This window comes from Aristolochia californica, unplaced genomic scaffold (genome assembly GCF_029961685.1).
Source record: "Aristolochia californica isolate CCGP_79_NKW_82.1479 unplaced genomic scaffold, dmAriCali1.0.hap1 SCAF_14, whole genome shotgun sequence".
Taxonomy (NCBI): Eukaryota; Viridiplantae; Streptophyta; class Magnoliopsida; order Piperales; family Aristolochiaceae; genus Aristolochia; species Aristolochia californica.
In genome coordinates, this window is record NW_027181815.1 from 24,047,730 (window position 1) to 24,069,991 (window position 22,262).

Sequence of the window (22,262 nt, forward strand, 5' to 3'; positions counted from 1 at the left end):
ATTAATGTAAACTCAACTTTTTGCAAACGAGCAAAAAAATGACTAGTTTGTCTTGGGGAACTTATAAATACCCCATCAAACTTCCCATTGAGAAGTTAATGAGCTTTTATTAGTATATCCACCAACATTAATTCTCAATCTCTTAAAATTATTCCTAAAGTGCATTTTTGAGAAAGTCTAAGCCAAAACATGCAAAATTCCATTTTTTTTCTCATACCATCTCTTAGCACACATCATAGTTAGACTCCAATATTCTAAATTGTCCTACAAAGGATAGAAGTTTGGATCTCTCAAAGGAGAAAATTTTCGCTCCAATTGAAAATGGTGTGAGTTTTTACCTTTCTTTGTATTTTTCATTTGTGATAGATTCATCGAGAACCTAGTTAAATTGTGATTGAAAGGGCCTTGCTAGAGCTAGAATCTGGCTAATTTCTTGGGAAGATTGAATTGTAAATCATGTATTTGAACATACAAATGGCTTAAAAGAGAGTCATAATTTTTTTCAAGTAATTCCTGCTAATATAATAAAATTTCCCAAGCACGGGTTCTTGGGTTGTGAATACCAATATCGAAAATAAAACATTTGGTATCAATATTGTGGTGTGTTCATTTCTAAGCTTATTGATCATGTTTATTTGATTTATTATTCCACGACTTAAAGTTTTTAAACATGTAATTCTCAATGCACCTTGAGATGCCACCTTAGCCAACAATTGGTATCAAAGTAGGACAAAACTTGATTTGAGTCAAAATCCACTTGATTTTGAAATTCGATTAAGATAACATCTTAAGAAAAATTGCTCCTTCCCGAAAGACAATCCACCAATCATCCCCCTCTATTCAGTGGTGTAAATTATGAATATTGGAAGATAAGAGTAAAATTCTTCCTCCAATCCATGCATTGGGACATTTGGCATGTGACTAAGGACCATTTTGAAGATCAAAAGTTAGAAAATGGTACTCTAGTCACAAAAGGACTTCATTGAGCTGACTAAGGAATACAATGAACTGCTCAAAACAAACTCCAAAGCCATCAACTTGTTGATGTGTGCCTTAGGACCAAATGAGTTTAATCAAATCTCCTCGTGTAAGATTGCAAAAGAAATATGAAAAATTAGAGGTCACACTTGAAGAAACCACTAGAGTCAATGGCTCTAGGTTTATTTTGTTGATTGCCTAATACAATGAATTCAAGATGAAACCGGACGAATCAATTGCTTAGTTGAACTCTAGGTTCACTCATATTATAAACGAATTGAATGAGAAGATTTCCCTCTATATTTTTTACATAATTTTTTTATTTTACTTTGAATTATATTAGAAGACATCAAGAAAAACAATATAAAATTTTTGTGAGGGCGACATAGAGATGAACTCTAGGTTTAACGAAGATAAACCTTAATCCATGACTTAATCTTCCTCTCCAATAAATTAAATTAAACAGAAAAACCTAACTCCTTCCATTAATAGGGATAATCCCTAAAGTGTAAACAAGACCCAACGTTGGCCGATGATGCCACGTAAATAGAAAAAATCGTGTTTGTTATCCATTGCAAGTTGGATTTAATCCGCTTCCACCCTGTTCGATAATCCAATGCTGACGTGACGTGGTTCTATAAATAATGCTCGTTCCCCTTCGTCCCCACGGAGGCATCGACACCGTCTTCCTCCAGAGAGCCTTTTCTTCTCTGCATCAGAAAAATAAAATGGGTAATTTCTATGAGGAGAAGGCTCTTGGGGACGAACCCTTTGCGAGCCTGGAAGAGAAGATTCTGTCATATTTTTCCGGAACTCTCGATACGGACCGTTTCGTCGACCATGCCGACGAAGATGATGTTGAGGAGAACGACGGGCGATCGACCGATGATTCCTCCGAAAATTCTTTCTGGAAAGATCAAGAGAGCCTGCTCCAGGTAACCGTCTATAAGATTATATTTCTTTGATTTCTTGCGCTGAATTTCGAATTTTCCGCTGGTTCTGGAAAGTGAATCGTCCAAATTGAATGCGTTGTTCTTTTTTTTCTACTTTGGTTGCTTGGTTTTGACGATCGACGTGATGCATTATCCTTTTTGAAGAATTGTAATATGTTAAGGTGTTTGTTGAAGGATTTTCTGGTGCTGTACCTTTCTGTACTAAAACATTACGAAGAAATTATTTCTGATCTACTTTTGTCGCAATGAATTCTCAATGAATTCAGAATGAATGCACAATAATCGAGCTTTCCAGGTTAATGACCCTTTTAAAAATTTAAAGAGATCCAAGAAAGAAAAACAAAGAAATTTGATTCAATTTTAAACATACATATATACGGATTAAACAACTAAATAATAAAAATAGATTAAACCTAACAAGTTGATTAACGGACCTGAATAATTACAGGGTTACGAGAACTTGCACACAATCTGATTATTGATGAGGTTGAATCACATTGTGATTATTAAGTTTTTTCTATCTTCTTCGTTTCCATCCAACCTTGTCTGTGAACTACTAACACGAAGAAAGTCTGGAAAGGCAAAAGAAAAGCGAAAAAAAGGAAAACACATTGAAATGAAGTGAATTCTTACCGTCTCTTCTAACTTTTTCCTCAGGAAGTCTTAGCTCGAGGTAGTTCGATAGAATCAAGCCTCTCACGAGCCGTAAGACAGGCCAAAGAAATGGTAACGGAGACGGGTGTATGCCACTGCAATACTCTAAACCCTAATAGTTGTGATGGCTGCTTGCGTGAAGCTATTATTGATCACCTTCGTGCACTTGGGTATGACGCTGCTTTCTGCACTTCTCTGTGGAAGGCCTCAAGGGACATGCCTGGAGGTGATTATATTCTACAGTCACGTGTTGAATTAGAAGAGGAGTTTTATTCATTACTGAGAGGAGTTTCTTACAGTTTAACTTTGTTTTTGTCAGGTAAGCATGAGTTCATTGACGTCGTCATCCACGCGACGGAGAGGAAGAAGGAATCTCGGTACGTGATTGAACCAGAGTTTCGAGCAGAGTTCGAAATGGCAAAAGCGTGTGACCATTACAGGAAACTGATGCTAGAGCTGCCGGAGTGCTACGTCGGGAAGCCGGAGCACTTGAGTGCGATGGTGCGATTGATTTGTAATGCAGGCAAGAGATCAATGAGGGAGAGAAAAATGCACATGGGACCTTGGAGGAAACGGAAGTTCATGCAAATGAAATGGTCAGGACCTTACCGGAGATCATTTTCAGGTCCATCTCCGGTTATTAGACAAAGATTTCCCACGGAAGTAAAATTTTCTGCTTCAACGTGCGACTCATCTTTCTGTCCTACTGTGACGATCGCAGTTATCTGAAAGGCCACACGTAAGAGTTCCACCCAATCTACTTGCTGAACATCTCTTTAGGGCTCTGTGAAGATTTTGCTCGTGGATGTTAGTGTGATCTACCTATAGACACTTTGGTATTTCAGCTAGAGCAGCTCTCTCCTCTCTGGTTGCTTCATAAACATTTGTTATTGTAAAATCCCCATTCAGAAAGGCATTGCTAGTATCAAATTGAGAAAAAGAGCATCATTTTGATATAATAAGAAAACAGCTGGTGTAAAGGTTTCATCATAAACTAAATTGACAACTTGACAATGGCCTGGGACAGTGAATCGTGCTTTGAATTTAACCAAGGAGTTATCAGAAGCTTTGTATGAAAACCCCATTTTGAGCCTAGTAATATGAACAACCGGTGTAAAGGTTTCATCATAATCTAAATTGACAACTTGACCATGGTCATGGCAGGTCTCATTTCATTAACACTTGTTATTGTAAACCCCTATTCAGAAAGGCATTGTTAATATCAAATTGAAAAAGAGAACATCATTTTGATATAATAAAAAAATTACCGGTGTAAAGGTTTCATCATAATCTAAATTGACAACTTGACGATGGCCTTGGGCAATAAATCGTGCATTGAATTTAACCGAGTGATCAGATTTTAGCTTTGTATGAAAAAAAACCCATTTCAAGCCTATCAGATGCATATTAGGACTATATGAACAGCCTCCCATGTGTGATTAGAAAGCAAATCATTATATTTATCTTTCATGACTTGCTTCCAATGAGGAAGGAGGCCAACTTTATATAATGTGGGTTCTTGAAGACTTTAATGAAGTACCACCCCAAGTTTATCTTGGGTGGATATTTGTGGAGAGGAAAGGATATAGATGAAGGACTTGGTATAGAGGGGGGACAAAGACGGTGGACTAGGGCAGTGGGTTAAGGGTGTGTCATCCAAGTGATGAAGAACAATGTCTTCAAAAATAGGTTAGGATGGTGGTCAAACAATTAGTGAAACCACAGTAAATTTATTATAAAAAATCAGTGAGTTGTCCCAAAGGAAGAAGAGGGAAAGAAAACTTCGATGAATCGGTAACCACACCCATTATTAGGGTATGTTGAATTTAGGACCCCATCATTAGAACCTCGAGCAAAGTAAGAGAGAGAGAGAGAGAGAGAGAGAGAGAGAGAGAGAGAGAGAGAGAGAAGAAGAAGGGAAGAAGAGGAGAAGAGAAGAAGAGAAAAAGAGAGAGAACTCAGGTATAGAAAGGAGAAAGAGAGAAAAGAGAGAGAGCCTTTAAGCTAAGAGAACTTGGACGAATTTGGAGAAGGGGAGAGAGACTTGATAGAAACCCTTCAACCAAACTTTTCCATTACATATTTGGGGAAACTCCTCAATCAATTAGGATTTCTAATTACATCAATCAAGAAAGATAAATTACATCAATCAAACACATATGACAAAGAAGATCACCAAATCTTCTAGCTTATATGATGACTTATCTGTTAGGAATTAGATGCCCTAATTCAATACTAACGAGAATAATAATAATCATAGAAGAAGAAATAATCAAGCAAGAAAACACAAGATTTATACAAGTTCGCCTCAAGGTGAGACTATGCCTTGTCTACTGCCGCTGCAATAATTCATTATGATGATGATGTAGTTTATAAGAGTCATCGTACACACGCAAATATTTTTCTCTAACCTCTCTCTACAACAACTGATGATCCTCAATGATAATCCCAATAGTGATGCCTTCAAATATAAAGAGATGTTCAATTTATAGAAAAGAGAAAAACTTCATCGACTTGATGTAATTAGAGTACATAAACCCCTATTTATAATAGAGGCAAGTAGTAGAGTCCAATTACAACCTTTGTCCCAATTACACCCAAACTCTAATACTTAAATATAAGTCCTAACATAATTAAATAACCCAATATAAATAGAAGAGTAACATGACTAAAACACCTTTAAACTAAAACTCTTATGTGAGACCTGCTTCCATACAAATTATGGCTTTGTTAGACTTCTTATTGTGTAAGACTTTTATGCTACCTCACGTGATCATGGTGGGTCCATATCTTATGGGTTTGGACCCATCTTCCAACTCTCTAAGATAAGTGAGCCTTCTTCGGTCTTATGGGCTTGGGCCCATCTTCCAACACACTTGGATATATCGGACTTCCTTGGTCGTGTGGGCTTTCGGCCTATCTTCCAACACTCCCCCTCAAGCTGGGGGTAAGAGAACATCATGAACTCCCAGCTTGCTGCAAATGGTGTATAGGATCTTCTTGTATAAAATGAATATCCTCCATATCTTCCAACACTCCCCCTCACACTGGTAATCTCTTCCATGAGGCTCAGCTGGCATAAGATAAGTGAGAGTAATATCACTCCAAACCATATGACATCACTCCATACGTTAGTCATAACTCATGCTGGAAGTAGGGCACACTCCTATCATTCTCAGAAGTGTAGTAAAACTACTCCATCTCTGTGTTCCTCCACAGGACAACGACTCTCAAGTGGTAAGAGTAATAAATGTCAATTAAGGGGGGTAACATATATGTAGTAATAAGATCCTCCATCACGGTGTGCCAACCCGAGCACTGACTCTTAGAGGTAGAAATAGGTGATAAGTGGGTAATATCTGTCATTCACAAGACGGCGATAAAAGATCCATGGGTATATATATAAAAAGAGCTCAATGGACTTAAAACATCCGTATATATGTACATGATGGACTTAAAATCCCAACCAAAGCAACACTCAAAAGATTGGCCCAAAGGTATGTGAGAGTCAAATAAAGGATGGTAGGAGAAAGGCAACCAAATAACCAATGGATAATGGGTAAAGAGGAAGATAGGATGTTGAGGTCACCACTTATTCAATAATAAGGTCTCATCCAAAGAGACATAATAGTTGCAACTGAAATGGGTCTGGGCCCATATAACACGAACCAAAATAATAAAAATCCATGTAAAAAGTCCCATGAAATAATCTGATGTGAGTATGTGCACCAAATAATATGTTGACCAAGGAATATGTTGCGAATTGATGATAATACAAAATGTTATATTTTTATCCCTTTTTATTAAGCTTTTATAATTATTTGGTGCCTAAATATACTCATTATTCTTATATTTTGATTTAGGATGCAAATGGAGGCGTTAAGTGCAAAACGAAGTTAATTGGGCGATTCTGGACAGTTTTGACATTGCTTCATAATCTGGGCATAACTCTCTCATTGGAGCTCTAATGGAGATATTCAATATGCTATGGAACACCAAGAAAATGTTCTACAATTTTTATACTTAGAATTTTGAGAGATATTGGCTGCATCTAGGTCGAATCCAGGCTTGAAGTTGCGACATGTGCATTGTGACCCAGACCGGATGCACGAAAAGAAAAACCCTAAACCGGGAGAAAGAAGGGGAATAAAAAGGAGGCACAAGGAGTGTTTGGGAGGACACCCCCTCTTGGTCCCTTCTCCTGATTTTCATCCTCTTTTCTCTAGTTTTTCCCTTAGCTTTCTTCATGGCCCTACAAGGCTAAACTTTCAGACTTGGTCAAAGGAAATTGAAGCCATCAGAATCAATAAAACTGTGAGATCTGATTAGTTTTCATCGTTCAATTTATGTTTTGAGTATCTGATCTTCTGTAATTTTCTCTCATGATTGTCTCATTTAATCACTAGGAGGCCTACTAGTTTATTACACGTTGCAATCTATTGCTAGGTTAGATATCAAATCTGTAATTGTTCGATCCCTCTAACCTATGAAACAATTGAGATTTGATGATTTGTTGCGTCAAGAATTATTAGATCTTGAGAAGAACGTTGGACTAAATTAAATGCAGCTGCTTGTCCTTGTGTTGTTTAGCTTCATCGATCTCTCTAATTCTTAAGGTTGCGGCTAGATTAAACCCATAGCCTTTGTCTTGGGTTGTTTAGTAGTTAGGGTTAATTGGATCACTTGTTTTCTAATTAACTAAAAAATGAGAGATAGGAAGATAGTTCCAACGGTGAATATTCTAGTGCGAATTGATATATGCTTGCATCGATGATCAGTTGTGAAATTTCGATGGTGGATGTTGACTTAGACCAAGGTTTGTTCTTTTGATTGATTTCAACTCTTTTAATTTGAATTATTTCTAAGTTGTTTTCGTTATATTCAACCCCCCCCCCTCCCTCCGTCCTTGTTCATAGATCATAAAAGTAGACTAATCACTCTTAGTAGGATTGATCCTTACTCGCACTACTACATATATTTTTAGGAGTATAGGTTTTATTTTTGGTTGTCTGCGATAGCACACCATGAATACTTCAAAATAATAATCCAGCCAGAGAAATTGAATCGAGTTGAGCCAAGTCAGGTATCACCAATAATTACCACAATTATTATTGCAAGTCGGGATTCTTGGTCTTCATTTTTCTTTGCTTTTTCTTGTACTACTTCTCCCCCTCAAGCTGGGAGGTAATAGCAGTGATCCCAGCTTGAACCAAATAACATAGATGTAGAAAATTTGTAATAGGATAGCAGTAGATAACCGGTAAACGATGAAAGTCCTTAATATTAATAAGGACACATGAAATAATTTGGCTTCAATTCGAATTTTTCACTGCAACATGATACCAGCATGACCTTTGATTCTTCCAATGCAAATATATCCCTAAATACATATCAGATTGACATGAAATTTTCTCCTTCTGAAACTAGACTTAAATAAATTTCATCCAAGTATAACTTCTCTTCATAAAATATACTTCTATTGAGTTATATAACCAGTGCTTGCCAATGAGTAAGTTGTGATTTGTGCATATATTGACTCACCACACTTACTACATATGATATATCTGGCCTTGTTACATAGAGATAAATGAGTTTCCCCCCACAAGTCTTTGATGTTTGTCGATATTCACATCTTCTCCAATGCCTACAAATAATTTTGTATTTGAATCCATAGGAGTTTCTACGGTCTACACTCATCATTCTTGTCTCCTCCAGTAGATCAAGGACATACTTCCTTTGAGGTAGTATAATCTGATGTTTGGACTATAGCACTTCAAAACCTAAAAAGTATTTAAGTAATCTAAGATCTTTTGTCTTGAACTTTTCACATATATTTTCCTTGGTTTTTTTAATGCCCTCGAGATCACTATTGGTTAAGACAATATCATCAACATATCTATGGCCAAAAGCACTTTCCTTTAAGTGTGTTTTTAAGAAACACGAAGTGATCTATGGAGCATCTGTGAAATCCTGCCTGTATCAGTGCTTGGCTAAATTTATCAAACCAAGCACAAGGAGACTGTTTTAGACCATAGAGGGATTTCTTCAATCGACATACCAACTCCCCCTCAACCACAAATCTAGGTGGTTGTTGCATATAAATTTCTTCCTTTATATCCCCATTGAGGAAAACATTTTTCACATCAATTTGATAGATCGGTCAGGAAGAATTAGCAACAAGGGATAATAAGATACGTATCAAGTTCAATTTGGCCATCGGAGAAAAAACTTCCACATAATCGATCTCATAGCATTGAGTATAGCCTTTGGCAACAAGGTGAGCCTTAAGGAGAGCAATTGAACCATTCGGATTATGTTTAACCGTATAAACCCACTTACAACCGATGTGTTTCTTACCTGAAGGAAGAGGAACTAGATCCAATGTCTGACTGTCATAGAGTGCTTGCATTTCTTCTTCCATTTCCGCCTTCCACCCCTGGATCTTTCAGAGCCTCCTAATAGGACTGTGGGACAGAGATGGAGGAGATAGACGCAAGAAATTGACAACATGAAGAAGATAAATGATGATGAGACACAAATGACAAGTAGATGACCTAGTGCAAGTTCTGGGTTCTTTCCTTAAGGTGATTGGTTGAGTATCTTATTGTGGTCCAAAAATAATAGGAGAAAATGGACTTACCTCAATGGGATCTGCAAACCCCGCTAGTGTGGTGTCAGCCAATGTGTTAGGGGTTGAATAGTTACCACAACACAGGGAGAGGTTGGTAAAGAGGAGACACTTGGAGGGGCATTTTATGAGTAGTATGAAGAGTCTTTGAAAAAAGTCACATACCTAGACACAAATAAGCTTTGGAGAGTGGGACTGTAGCAAACATAACCCTTTTGTGTGCGAAAGTATCCTAGAAAGATACACTTGATAGATTTTGGATCAAGTTTACTACGTTGTGGTGAGGTAATATGAACAAAACATGTGCACCGAACACTTTCAAGGGAAGAGAAAAAGGATTAACATGTGGAAACAATAAAGAATATGGGGGTTTATGACCAAGAATGAAAGAGGGAATCCTATTTATAAGAAAGCACACAGTAAGGATAGCATGCGGCCAGTAAAATTAAGGTACTTTCATGGTAAATAATAAGTCATGAGCTACCTCGAAAAGATGACGGTTCTTTCGTTCTGCTACACCATTCTGTTAAGATGTGTAGACACAAGATGTCTACACATAATGCCATTTTCTTGAAAATAAGTCAAGGTTAGGGGTGGCATCGAACCAAGTTGGTTCACGAATAGCTCAAGCTCGGCTTGGAACCAATTCGGTTCGGCTCGATTCAAAAACATTTCGAATCAAGTTGAAACAGTAGATCATGCTCGTTTAAGTAACCGAGCCAAACTCGAGTGAGCCACGGTTCGTTTCACAAGCTCGCGAGCCAGCTTGGTTACTAAATAAAAAACCCCCGCCTTTTGGGACTCGGCAGCGACGGGAGTTGGGAAGGAGCTTCGCTTCGAATTTCCATTTCGAACTCTTTCGAAATCGAAATGAAAAGTCTCAGAAACTCTCTTCCAAAACCGCTACCAGGAATACTAAAGGTGTTTCGCTTGATCCATGAGATTTTTATCTATTCATCGCACGTCTGCTTGTTTATTTTTTGTAATTTATTCAATTTTGATGTTGAGGTGTTGTTATCTCTCTTGTTAAACTATCATTTACGAATTTATTATATTTCCCCCTTGTTTTGTCAAAGTAGGGATGTTGATTTATTGATTCATGATTTCCTTCCCTTGCTTAAAGGATTTCAGAACAAATTGAGCAATTTAGCTGATTTTTCCTATTAAATCCAGATTAGGCAAGGAATTGTGAGTCTAATTGGTGAATTTCAGGTGAGTTGAGGAGAGATTTGCCTAGAACAAAAGCGGCAAGTCTGATCCTGACCTGCTGAGTCGTAGGTTCATTTTTTTAATAAGGAAAAACACTGATATCTACAAATTGACAAGATAACAACAAAAGGAGGTAACTAAAACCACTATATTCGGCCCAAGACTTCAAGCAATTCCTATGATACTTTTGCTGCAAAGTTTGCAACAAAGCATTCTCCTTGCTCTCTCACTTCCTTCATTTTCACCAGAAGACACATGATTAGGAGCAGATAAACCTTGTTCTTCTCTGACAAAGTCTTGACTGTTGAGCAACTTCTCCAGAAACTTCCTAAGATAACAAAAATAAATGTTGCTCAAGCAAAGTTATATACAAAAAACAAGAAAAAAGGTGGAAAAAAGTGGAAATTGAAGATTTTCTTTTGCCCTTGATTAGACTTACTTATGAACCATTTGTTGGTTATGAATATATCTGCAACTTCTGAATTTGCATAACAATACCTGCTAATGTGAGTATACTTTTATGATGATGGAAAAGTCACCATGTGGTGGCTATTATGTATGGTTTAGTCTCTAATGGTTGTATCTTTGTAATAGTGAGATATTGTTCTAGTTGACCTACGAGAGGGGCCAATCAATAAAATTTTCAATTACCCTTTTACATCATTAATTTGGCTATGTGAACTATTTCTGGGACAAAATCATGCTTGGAATTGTGACCTACTCTATTACTATGATTGTATGCTATTCATTTGAAAGTTAAAATCTCTTAGAGCCTGCACTTTCGGATACCTTTTGCATGGGTATGGTCATTTGGATCTTTTATTAACTTTTATCAGTGTGGATTTTATTTCGGGAATGGATAGTTGGTCAGATGTGTGTTGTATCACGTGGTTGTTGGTTGCTATTGGATATACTAGATTTGTAGTTTTTTTTGGGTGATTGTAAATTTGATATTGAAATTTCTTTTAAATTTGTGTTTGATTACTAAATAAAGTTTATACATAATATTAGGCAGTGTTTATAAACAATTTTATGCAAGGTTTATGTACAGAGGTCATGCCCAGTTTTATGTAGAGGTTGTGTCGAATTTTTTTGTAGATGTCATGTCCAATTTTATGTAGAGGTCATGTCCATATTTTAGTAAAATTTATGCATAATTTTATATACAATTTATTTGACATGTACTTTATGCAAAGTTTTAAATGTAAGTTAGAGCTCAAACTCGACTCAAACTCGGTTAAAATTATTGGACTCGAGCTCAATTCCAATTTTAGGCTTGAGGTTGGGCTTGGCTCGAGCTCGAGTTTGAAATATTTAAATCAAACCCAGTTCGAACATATGCAGGTTTGAGCTCGGCTAGACTCGATGTCATCCCTAGTCAAGGTCACAAAAGATATATTCTTTGTCATTATCTAACCGAAGTACTTTTATTTTTTTACCGAATTAAGTGGCTAACATAGCATGAAAGAATTTGAAGATTGATGATATTTTAGATCTCTCTTTAGAAAAAATAGGCATGTGATACGAGTAAAATTATCAATGAAGGTAATAAAGTACTTAACTCAGGAAATATTTGAGATGTTCAAGGGTCCCTATACATCTATATGAATAAATGAAAAGGGAGCAACACCTTTAAGTTCAGGTTGAGGAGAGTATGTGGTCCTCTGGTATTTTCTCAGTTGACACACATCACAATTTAAACTTGACTTGTTTTTAAAAGTAGGAAACAAAAGATGAAGAGATTGGGTGGATAGATGTCCCAAACGATTGTGCCATAGACCCACCTCGATGTGCTTGGCTGAGATGGCATTGATTTGAGGCACGTCTAGGTAGTAGAGCCCCCCTTGTTCATGGCCACCACCAATCATCTGTTTCGTTGTAAGATCTTGAAACACACAGGAAGTAGGTGAGAAGGTGATGGAGCAATTAAAATGTTGAGTAAGCTGACTAACAAATCAAATATTCAAGGGAAAGGTAGCAACAAAAATGATATCTGTGAGTGAAAGTGATGGCATAGCAGAGGTGGATCCTTTCCCAAGAACTTTAGTCTGGGATCCATCAACTATGGTAAAAAAATTATCCGAGAGACAAAGAGAGACAAAGAAGAGTAGACTTTTGTTATCTATGAGATGCTCAGAGGCCCCTGAGTCAATTATCCAGGATGAAGAGGAGGAAGTGGCAGAGAGCATACCTGAAGCGGTGGTGGTAACAACAGTGGAGGAGGAACTTGGAGGAGAGACCATCAGATTTTTCATTTTCTGGAATAAGTCATACCCATTATCAGTAAGGGTCTTCTTTTCTATTGGTTAGGCGTACATTTTCTCATTTGTACCACTTGCTGAGGCTTGATTAGCCTTGGCCCATTCTAGGGTGCCATTGATTTTCCAACACTGATCAATAGGGTGGCCATATCTCCCACAATGGGTACATTCCTTGCCTTCTATTCTGGAGGAACCATTCCTTCCAACTCTTCCTCGGCCTCCTCTATATTTTCTTCTACAACCTCGACCACGATGAGTTGATGTGCCCCTATTACCGGAATACATAGTTGATGATACTTCAGTAGGAGAAGGGGAAAAAGACTTTGGAATGCGGAGTAATGTGGTACATACATCAAAAGTGGGAATAACAGATGCGCTAAGGGGGGTTAGTCCACAATGAACTTGAAATAAAGTGAAGAATTTAATTCATCTTAAATGAATTGATTCAACTTCAACTCATCCTTGGGTGTTAGTGTAGACGATTTCAAGTTCACTGGAAAACAAATTTCAGTGTTAGTGTCCCCCAAATGAAAAGTATGATATAAAAAAGAGAATGAGTAACCTTTTATAATATACTTAAATATAACATATACCTAAATAGATAATTAACAAAAATAAACATGGTTACTACACTTATAAGTGATTTAACGTATAGTATTAGAATATATTAATATCCTAATTAAAGAAAAACTATATTATATTAATTAATAATTATAGTTTATTATAAATCAATACAATAATTACATGTGACTAGAATAAATTAATAAAAATAAAAAATAACATAAGCGAATATAATAAATATATAAATTATTTTTTAATAACATAAGCTATGTTTTAAAATTAAAAACCACTAATTTAATACAATAATAAAAAAATATAATAAATATATATATTTATCAATAACATAATATATATTTTAATGTATTATTAATTAATAATATATTATCACAAAATTTAAAACCATTGGTTTAATTAATTATAGCAATGGGACAATTAAACCAAAACAAGTTATCAAATATTTATTTTAAAATTTTAATTATGACTATTAAATCACTAATTTAATATAGTAATTATAAAATGAAAATATTAAATAAATAAAAATAATTATTTTATAAATAAAAAATATAAATTATTATTCTTATTACGATGGTTTAATTTTTCCTTAACTTAAGAAAAAATAAACAGTCGTCTTCCTCACGGCGCGTATCGTCTTCCTCACAGCGCGTATCATCTTCCTCACAACGCGCATCGTCTTCCTCAACGGCAGGAGACTACAGCGACAGAGGCAGCGCTCCGACGGTATGTCGAGAGGGAGGCTCCCGTGCTCAGTGACGGAGTTAGAGAGGGAGAGGAGAGGGAGGTCGAGAGTCTCGGCCTGGGGGGGGTGTGAAGGAGCAACGCGCGTGTGTCCCACTTGCATCATTTTTTTTATTCGCAAAATAGGTTAGAATCCAAATTACCCAATTTTTGCCTGAGAGAATGAATTGACGTGATTCACTTGAAGAGTAATTCATTGTACACTAACCCATTTATCTAATGAATTAGGTAATGCAGGGGGGATTCATTCCACTTCATTTTGGACTAAGGAGTTGAATTTTAGTAACCTGGAGATACGGTTTAATATTTGCTAGACAAATGGCAGTGGCTAAGGCTTCCTTCTGCTTATCTAGGACAGAAAGATCAGCGGAGTTGGGTTGAGGTAGCTTCCATTTTTTAAGAAGGCCTTTGAATCGAGCCAAATACTCGTGAATATTTTCTCCTTGTTTAGTATTAAAATGCTTTGGACAATATCATAAGGCCTTTGAAAGTTATATGAGATAGAATACAACTTAACACATGTGTCCCATACTTGTTTGGCTGTATCCAGGTAGACTACATTATTAGCTACTTTCTCTTCTATGATATTGATGAGCCAACTAACCACCAAGGTGTTATTTTTTTACTTATTGCAAATGTGATCAATAGGTCAGTTTGGTTAGATGTCCTAGTAGGTCTTGGGTAATAAGATACTTTTTAACCGATTTGGACCAGCTCAAGTAATTGGATAAACCTCTTAAGGGTATAGTGGTAGTCCTAAGAACATCGTTCTTATGTCCAATATGTTCTTCAGTCATGGGAGGCAAATAAAACTTGTAAAGGATGAAGGGAGAAAGTAATTTTCAAGCTACCTGAACCAAATCAAAAAGATCCCAAGGAAGTGTCAACTTGAACCAACTTGGCTCAAAGAAGAATTTGAGCCCAATCTTCCAATTTCAACCGGAACTCAATGATTGACATTAGTCAATTAATCATGCACTGAATTAATTAAACTCTTGGCTGGCCAAAAAATCATAACTTTCTTAAGAAAGTGAGAATCAAAGTATCCACCAAATCATGATCTTTAGAAGATCTTTCACAAATCAGCCACTTCCAAATATAAGTATGAAAACTTTCCCTCGTAGTATGGTACCATTTACCAAAAATTAATATTTCCTTGATTATAATACTCAAAGATATCAAATTAGATTATTTTAATTTTTCCAATGACCAACAAATCTCAAAACAATTGTGGCTCGCCAAAGGAGGTTATAAAACAGGAAGTTTCCTTCCTTGAATGGTGAAAAAATAGCCTTTCTTGCCTTTTTTTTTTCTTGAAATCCTTGGGCAAGTAAATCTCCTATGATCTCCAATGTGGGAGGGAGAGAAAGGAGTAATAGAACTTATGTCTTTACCATTAGTTTTGAATAAAAAAAATGAATAATCTTGGTTCTTTAAAAAACAGCTATTCAAAGGAGCATTGAGTGAGGAAGAAAGTATCATGCTTTTCCTCAAAACTTCTCAAAACTTCTCAAAACAAAAAAATATCAAAATTGGATCATAAAAAGTATGAGATAATTTATTTCAAATAGACAAATCTTGCATGCATGAACAGTATCTTCTCATGCAAAAAAAAATCTCAACATAATCGATTTCAGCCAAAAACTTGCAAACCCACTGAAAAAATCCAGCCTTTACAAGCTTCTTCCAAACCGAGAGATATGAATCTCAATATTCTCATAGAATTATGAGGATAACCTATAAAACATCTTCCATATATAAAAAACCGGGATCAAGTAGCCATCAATAGATAATAATAACAAGAACAAGAAAGCTTCAATTTTGCTTCACAAGGAGCCTTGCAAGAGTAGCTTTAATCATAGAACTTTCAGAGCATCATCTTCACGTGGGGATCCTAAATTCATTAATCTAATACCATGTTGAATTTAAGACCCCATGATTAGAACCTTGAGCAAAGTAAGAGAGGGAGAGAGGGAGAGAAGAAGAGAAAAAGAGAGAGGAGTCGGGTAAAGAAGGGAGAAAGAGAAAAAAGGGAGAGAGCCTTTAGGCTATGAGATCTTGGACTAATTTGGAGAAGGAGAGAGAGACTTGATTAAAATTATTTAACCAAGACCCCTATTTATACTTTTTCCATTACATATTTAGGGAAACTCCTCAATCAATTAGGATCCCTAATTACATTAATCAATTACATAAATCAAAGAAGAACACCAAATCTTCCACCGCTTGTGATGACACCTCGTGAAGATTTCAGTTCATGTGATGACTTTGTCGGAAGATGGGCCCTAGCCCACATCACCAAGGAAGACCCACATATCTAAGAGTATAATAAGATGGGCCACACGACCAAGGAAGGCCCAAAAAATAGGCCCAAGCTCATAAGAAGTAAGACCCACCATGATTACCACAAGTTGGCATCCTTATCACATAAGTTGGAAGATCAAGACGGACTCACAAAGGCATCTTTATCTTAAGGTCATATCCTAGAAGAGTTCTAGTTTTATCTATATTGAGTTATTTAATCATGCTAGGACTTTCTTTAAGTGTTAGAGTTTGGGTGTAATTGGGACAAAGGTAGTTTTATTATAATTGGACTCTACTAACTTCCTCTATTATAAATAGAGGTTCATCTACTCTGATTATAATAAGTTAATGAAGTCAATGAAGTATTTCTCTTTTCTATAAATTCAACATGGTATCAGAGCAGGTTCTGTGAGTTGACTTAGTCAACCCACAGAGATAATGAGATCCTTTTCTCTAAACCCTAAACCCTAAGTCTAGGTTCGTACTTAATTTTTTCAGTCCCTACACCCGTAGTTTGATTTACGTTTTTCACCTTTATACTGATATTTATTTTTTAAAATTATATAAGGATGGAAAGATATTTGAGTCTACTTGCCAATGAATTTTTTTTCCAATTAGAGTTATCTACAAAGATATATTGATATTTTAATGAGTGAAGGTCAGATTGCAAAAGAAGTTCGAGCAGCAGCAAAAAACTTCAACCTCCCATGTATTTTATGCTATCAAGAAAGACACTTTATATGGATAATTATATATCAAAAGAAATATCTTTAAGTCTATTTTCTTAAATATTCAACCAATTCTCAATATGAGTATTTTATAAGGATATATTGATCTTGGAAGAGTCAATGGTCATGCAAAAAAAAAGGAGAAATAATGCTTAGTTTGGCCAGATGACAGAGACCAAAATCTATCAGATTATTTATCTTCTTATAATTATATTTTATGAAGATAAGTTATACTTTGATGAAAGGTATTTAAGTCTATCTTCATACAAAGAAAATTTCATGTCAATCTGATCTATATTTAAAAATATATTCGTATTGGAAGAATCAAAGGTCATGCTGGTATTTTGTTGCATTGAAAATTCCGAATTTAAGCCCATTGTATTGTCACTTTTTGAGTTGATATACCAGGAAAATATCTCACTTCTCCCTGGTTTGAGGGCTTATTTATACATCTCTATTATTTGGGTTTATTTCTACATCTATGATATTTGGTTCAAGTTGGGATCACTACCATTACCTCCCTGGTTGAGGAGGAGAAGTAGAAGAAGTACAAGGAAGAGGTATTTTATTCCATATGTTGTGGATAAATTTTATGTGACCAAAATATTCAAGAAATAGGGAGCACAAAAGATGAAGCTTATACATCTAAGAAAAGATATTTATATTAGATTATGATTATTTCATTGGTCCTTCTACAAGGTTTATTATTTTTGTTCGTGTTATATGTGTGGAAGATGGTCGTGTTACATTACAGCTATTGCTATTATGTCTCTTTGGATGAGGCGTTATTATTGAAGAAAAGGTGGCTTCAGTACCTTTTCTCATACAATAATTTATTTGACTCTCAAAAATATCACGATTGGGACACCATGAGAGTCGGTGCCCGGATTGGGACACCATGATAAATTTAACTCTCAAAAATATCACGGTTGGGATACCATGAGAGTCGGTGTCCGGATTGGGACACGATTATAAATAAACCCACTACCCCCCTATATTGGTTTTTATTACTCTTACCACTTGAGAGTCATTGTCTTATGGAGGCACACGGTGGTGGACACTTCAGAGCAATGTCGATAGACACACTACCTACAGAAGACGAAGTGTGCCCTACATCCAACATTAGAACTAGAGTATGGAGCAATGTCTTACCGGCTACGAGTGATTTTTATTCTCACTTATATTATTCCAGCAAGGCCTCATGGAAGGATACAACAGCGTGAGGGGGTGCTGGAAAATGGCACATATTGGAATATGTGCCATTTTATACAAAAAGATTCAATACATCATTTGCTGCAAGCTGGGAGTTCATGATGTTCTCTCACCCCCAGCTTGAAGGGGAGTGTTGGAAGATGGGCTCCAGCCCACATGACCAAGGAAGGCCCACATATCTAATAGTATTATAAGATGGGTCACACGACCAAGGAAGGCCGACAAGATAGGCCCAAACCCATAAGTAGGACCCACCATGATTACCACAAGTTGGCATCCTTATCACATAAGTTGGAAGATCAAAAAGGACTCACAAAGGCATATTTATCTTATGGTCACGTCCTAGAAGAGCTCTAGTTTTAGTTATGTTTGTCTTTTATCTATATTGAGTTATTTAATCATGCTAGGACTATCTTTAAGTGTTAGAGTTTGGGTGTAATTGGGACAAAGGTAGTTTTAATGTAATTGGACTCTACTAATTTCCTATATTATAAATAGAGGTTCATGTACTCTGATTATAATAAGTTAATGAACTCAATGAAGTATTTCTCTTTTCTATAAATTCAACAGACTCATTTGTTGATGAATACTTTTAGAGTTCAAAATGGACTCCCATTGATCTTACTAGAGTACATAGTTTTTGAAAGCTATATGGGTATGTTGAAGATAGCTTTAAATCCCATAAGACCTATCAGAGATCAGTTGAAGATAAACATCTCTGTTGATTCGATTTGATCTCCATAATTGTATAAATATGGTATTGGTGTACATAATAAAATCATCAGAAAATACTAATCCTGAAATCGCCGGTAAACAGAGACTCAACGTTTCTAGAATTTTTTTCACCGACAAGGATTCCTTTTCACCGTGCGACCTCCTCTATTTTCGACTGGTGGACGTCGTCAATAGGGAAGGATTTGTTTTTCCTTCTCTACAAAACACACAGACACTGAAGTGTCTCTTTCAAATTTCGATTCACAACGGCCTTCCGGACCGAAGGATTTTATAATTCGATGATTCGTCGTGGACTCTGACTCCGGATGTCGATCACATGCCGGTCTTCCCTAGTGGCCTTCCGGTGCCCCGACAGAAGGGAAGGAGTCTGTCCGCAGCCAAGATCTCCGTCCTCTGTACTCTGCCGGTGAAAATTTTATGGAGTAGAAACACCAAAAAATTTCTGGCGAGATGCCTCGGCATGGCAATGGCGTCAAATGTCGCCCGTTCACAGAGAACGATGGAGGTGGCGGAGTCGGAAGCTAGAGTGCCCGTGACGGAAAGGGTCGCGATAACAAGGAGAAATGAGTTAAGTCGTCCCAAGCGATAGACCCTTCTGCGCATCTTCATCCGTCGGCAATTTTTATTAATTTTTTTTGAAAATAATAATAATTAAATTCTTTTTTTTTTTTTTTGGACTTTTATACTAACTCGAAGTCTCTCACCAAGGAGGAGGTTTAGTTTAACTCTTTAGGACCGACCACAAGTAACTGACGAAGCAAGAGAGAACCTTCAGCGAAACTGCTTCTGACACCGTTCTTCAACCAACCGAAAGTAGTAATCACGACATAGTCCCATGAAGTGAAACTCGTCACCTCCACTGAATTCTAAGCCACGTGCGTCTGTCTACTCCGTGTGGACCCCGGCATTTATTTTGACGCCGCTGGTCAATCTTAGTGTTCGCGGCTGTACCCAGGAAAACCTACCTGAAACTGATCTTAGCTTCGTCAAAAAACACCACCTCCACGCGCTCTTCCAAAAGACAGAAGCCGTAAATGACTGAAAAAAATTATAGTAAAACCACGTCTTGGGTGGTTCGCTAACAGTGTCTTCCAATTCACATCCGACACAACTCAGTCCATCTCGGCAACTACTCTATCCAAATAGAAAGCAAATTGAGTCCAGTCCCTGGTTAACTCAGTGCAGCCAAACAGTCTTGTTGCATGATGCAGCTCAATCTATGTACTAAAAGGGTTGTTGCATGATGCAGCTCAATCTATGTACTATCGCATTATTCAATTCATCTCCTGATGTCGTTAATGGATCACCAGAATTCAAGTCATCTAGATGATTAAGGAAGGGTTAGTACACATGACTCAGGACATGATCTTTATGCGCATTATGCAGTTCATGTCCTGGTGTCGTTAGGGAGCGCCGAAATTCATGTCATGTACATGAACATACATGACTCAGGAGTTCATGTCCCAAGAGTAAACGGCGGAAAGTGCTTTCCACCCGATTTTGAGAATCATCTACATGACTCTCGCGAGGCTCTCTTTGCCGCACACCCTCTCTGCCATTTCATTCCCGCAGCCCTCTCTCGTCTCCACCGTCCCTCTCCGGTCTCCCTCTCTACGACGTCCATCTCGCTGCGAACGTCCTTTCGGCATCTTGCTCTCCATCTCGGACTTGCTCTCCCTCTGAACCTCCTGCTCGATTTTGACATTTGGGCTTTGATTTTTTTAATTTCTACTTCGATTCATCATCGATTTCCCCATTTGGCTTTGATTTCAGCCATCAGCTTCGGTTTAACAGCCATCCTCCCTCTCCTCTCCCTCTTGACCTCCGTCGCAGAGCATGGGAGGTTGAGCATCTGTTACAGAGCTTCTCGGCCTCCCTCTCTTCTCCCTCTCGGCGTACCGTCGGAGCGCCGCCTCTGTCGGCATTGCCCACCACCGTCGCCTTTGCCTACTAGCCCGTCCTCGTCGCCATCCCTGTTGCCTGCTGGCTCGCTGCTAAGGAAGACGAAGATGGTTTAATTTTTCCTAAGTTAGGAAAAATTAAACTATCTTCATAAAAATCATTATTTTATAAGTTTTATTTATAAAATAATTATTTTTATTTTACAATTATAATATTAAAATAGTGATTTAATAGTCATAATTAAAATATTGTTAAAATAAATATTCGATAAATTGTTTTGGCATAATTATCCGATTGCTATAGTTAATTAAACCAATGGTTTTAAATTTTGAGATAATATATTATTAATTAATAATACATAAAATATATTGTGTACAAATATATAGTGTTAAAGTTATAATTAGATCAATTTTTCTCTTAAATTATTCATTTTTAGGTTAAAGTATATCATATGTTATTAATAAATTAATAACTCCACGTATTACTTTCGTTTTTTTATTTATAACGTTATTTATTTATTATTTGTAATTAATCATATACGTATTTCATTGGCTCATGTAATTACCATATTAATGCACAATCAAATATCTAATTCAATTAATAAATATATTAATATATTTAATTATACATTAAATAACTTATTTGTGTAGTAATAATGGTTGTTTTACCTAATTTGGGGTTTAAGGATTATGTTGTAATTAAGTACATTGTAAAGGTTTAGAGATTCTCTTATTTTTTATGTTTTTCTCATGTTGGAGCACTAACACTGGAAACTGTTTTCCAGTGCACATGAAGTCGTCAACACTAACACCAAGTGTGAAGATGATCTTCATGTTGGACATGAACTTGAACTTGAAAAATCTATTTGGGGGACTAACCCCCCCTAAGATGGTTTCTACTAAGGGGGGGTTAGTCAACTTGACACAGGAGATGATCTTCAGTCGCATTATTCAATTCATCTCTTGAGGTCGTTAGTAAAACACCAGAATTCAAGTCATCTAGATGACTAAGAGGATTTCAAAAATCATCTCCACGGCTTAAGCGACGGAATTTGGTTTCCACACCATATTGTGAGTCATCCAGATGACTCTGGCGCCGCGATTCGAAACCTCGTCAAATTTTTTTAGTCGATCTCTCTCCAGCACCCTCGCTCTCTCGGTCTCCTCCTTCTCTCTTCTTCCTCCGAAATTTTTTTCTCCCTCTCTCGGCCTCCATCTCCCTTCTCCCTCTCACCGTCGGTGCCCCTTCCGCCGTCGCCACACCTAATCCTTCCCCCCGCGCATCACCTTTTCTGCCTCTCATCATCGTCGCCCTCGCCCTCGCCTCGTCGTACCCCAGCCAAAGTAGCTGCTCTGAACCCTCTCCTGTCGTCGTCACCCCC

The 22,262-nt window shown here is 36.9% G+C and overlaps 1 protein-coding gene across 1 annotated transcript; it reads left to right on the forward strand.

The window, feature by feature from the left end:
- The first annotated feature begins 1,706 nt into the window (after positions 1-1,706).
- LOC137949441 (uncharacterized) lies at positions 1,707-3,314 on the forward strand. The gene is made up of 3 exons (XM_068795496.1): positions 1,707-1,913; positions 2,589-2,811; positions 2,905-3,314. Exons 1-3 carry the CDS (start codon positions 1,707-1,709, stop codon positions 3,312-3,314), a joined length of 840 nt encoding a protein of 279 aa, XP_068651597.1.
- Positions 3,315-22,262: the final 18,948 nt, after the last annotated feature.

What these genes read in the sequence shown, in the direction of transcription:
- LOC137949441 (XM_068795496.1), top strand. Translation starts at nt 1,707, where the DNA reads ATGGGTAATTTCTATGAGGAGAAGGCTCTTGGGGACGAACCCTTTGCG. An exon ending in ATCAAGAGAGCCTGCTCCAG is followed by an intron (nt 1,914 to 2,588) that starts GTAACCGTCTAT and finishes CTTTTTCCTCAG; the next exon opens with GAAGTCTTAGCTCGAGGTAG. An exon ending in CTCAAGGGACATGCCTGGAG is followed by an intron (nt 2,812 to 2,904) that starts GTGATTATATTC and finishes TGTTTTTGTCAG; the next exon opens with GTAAGCATGAGTTCATTGAC.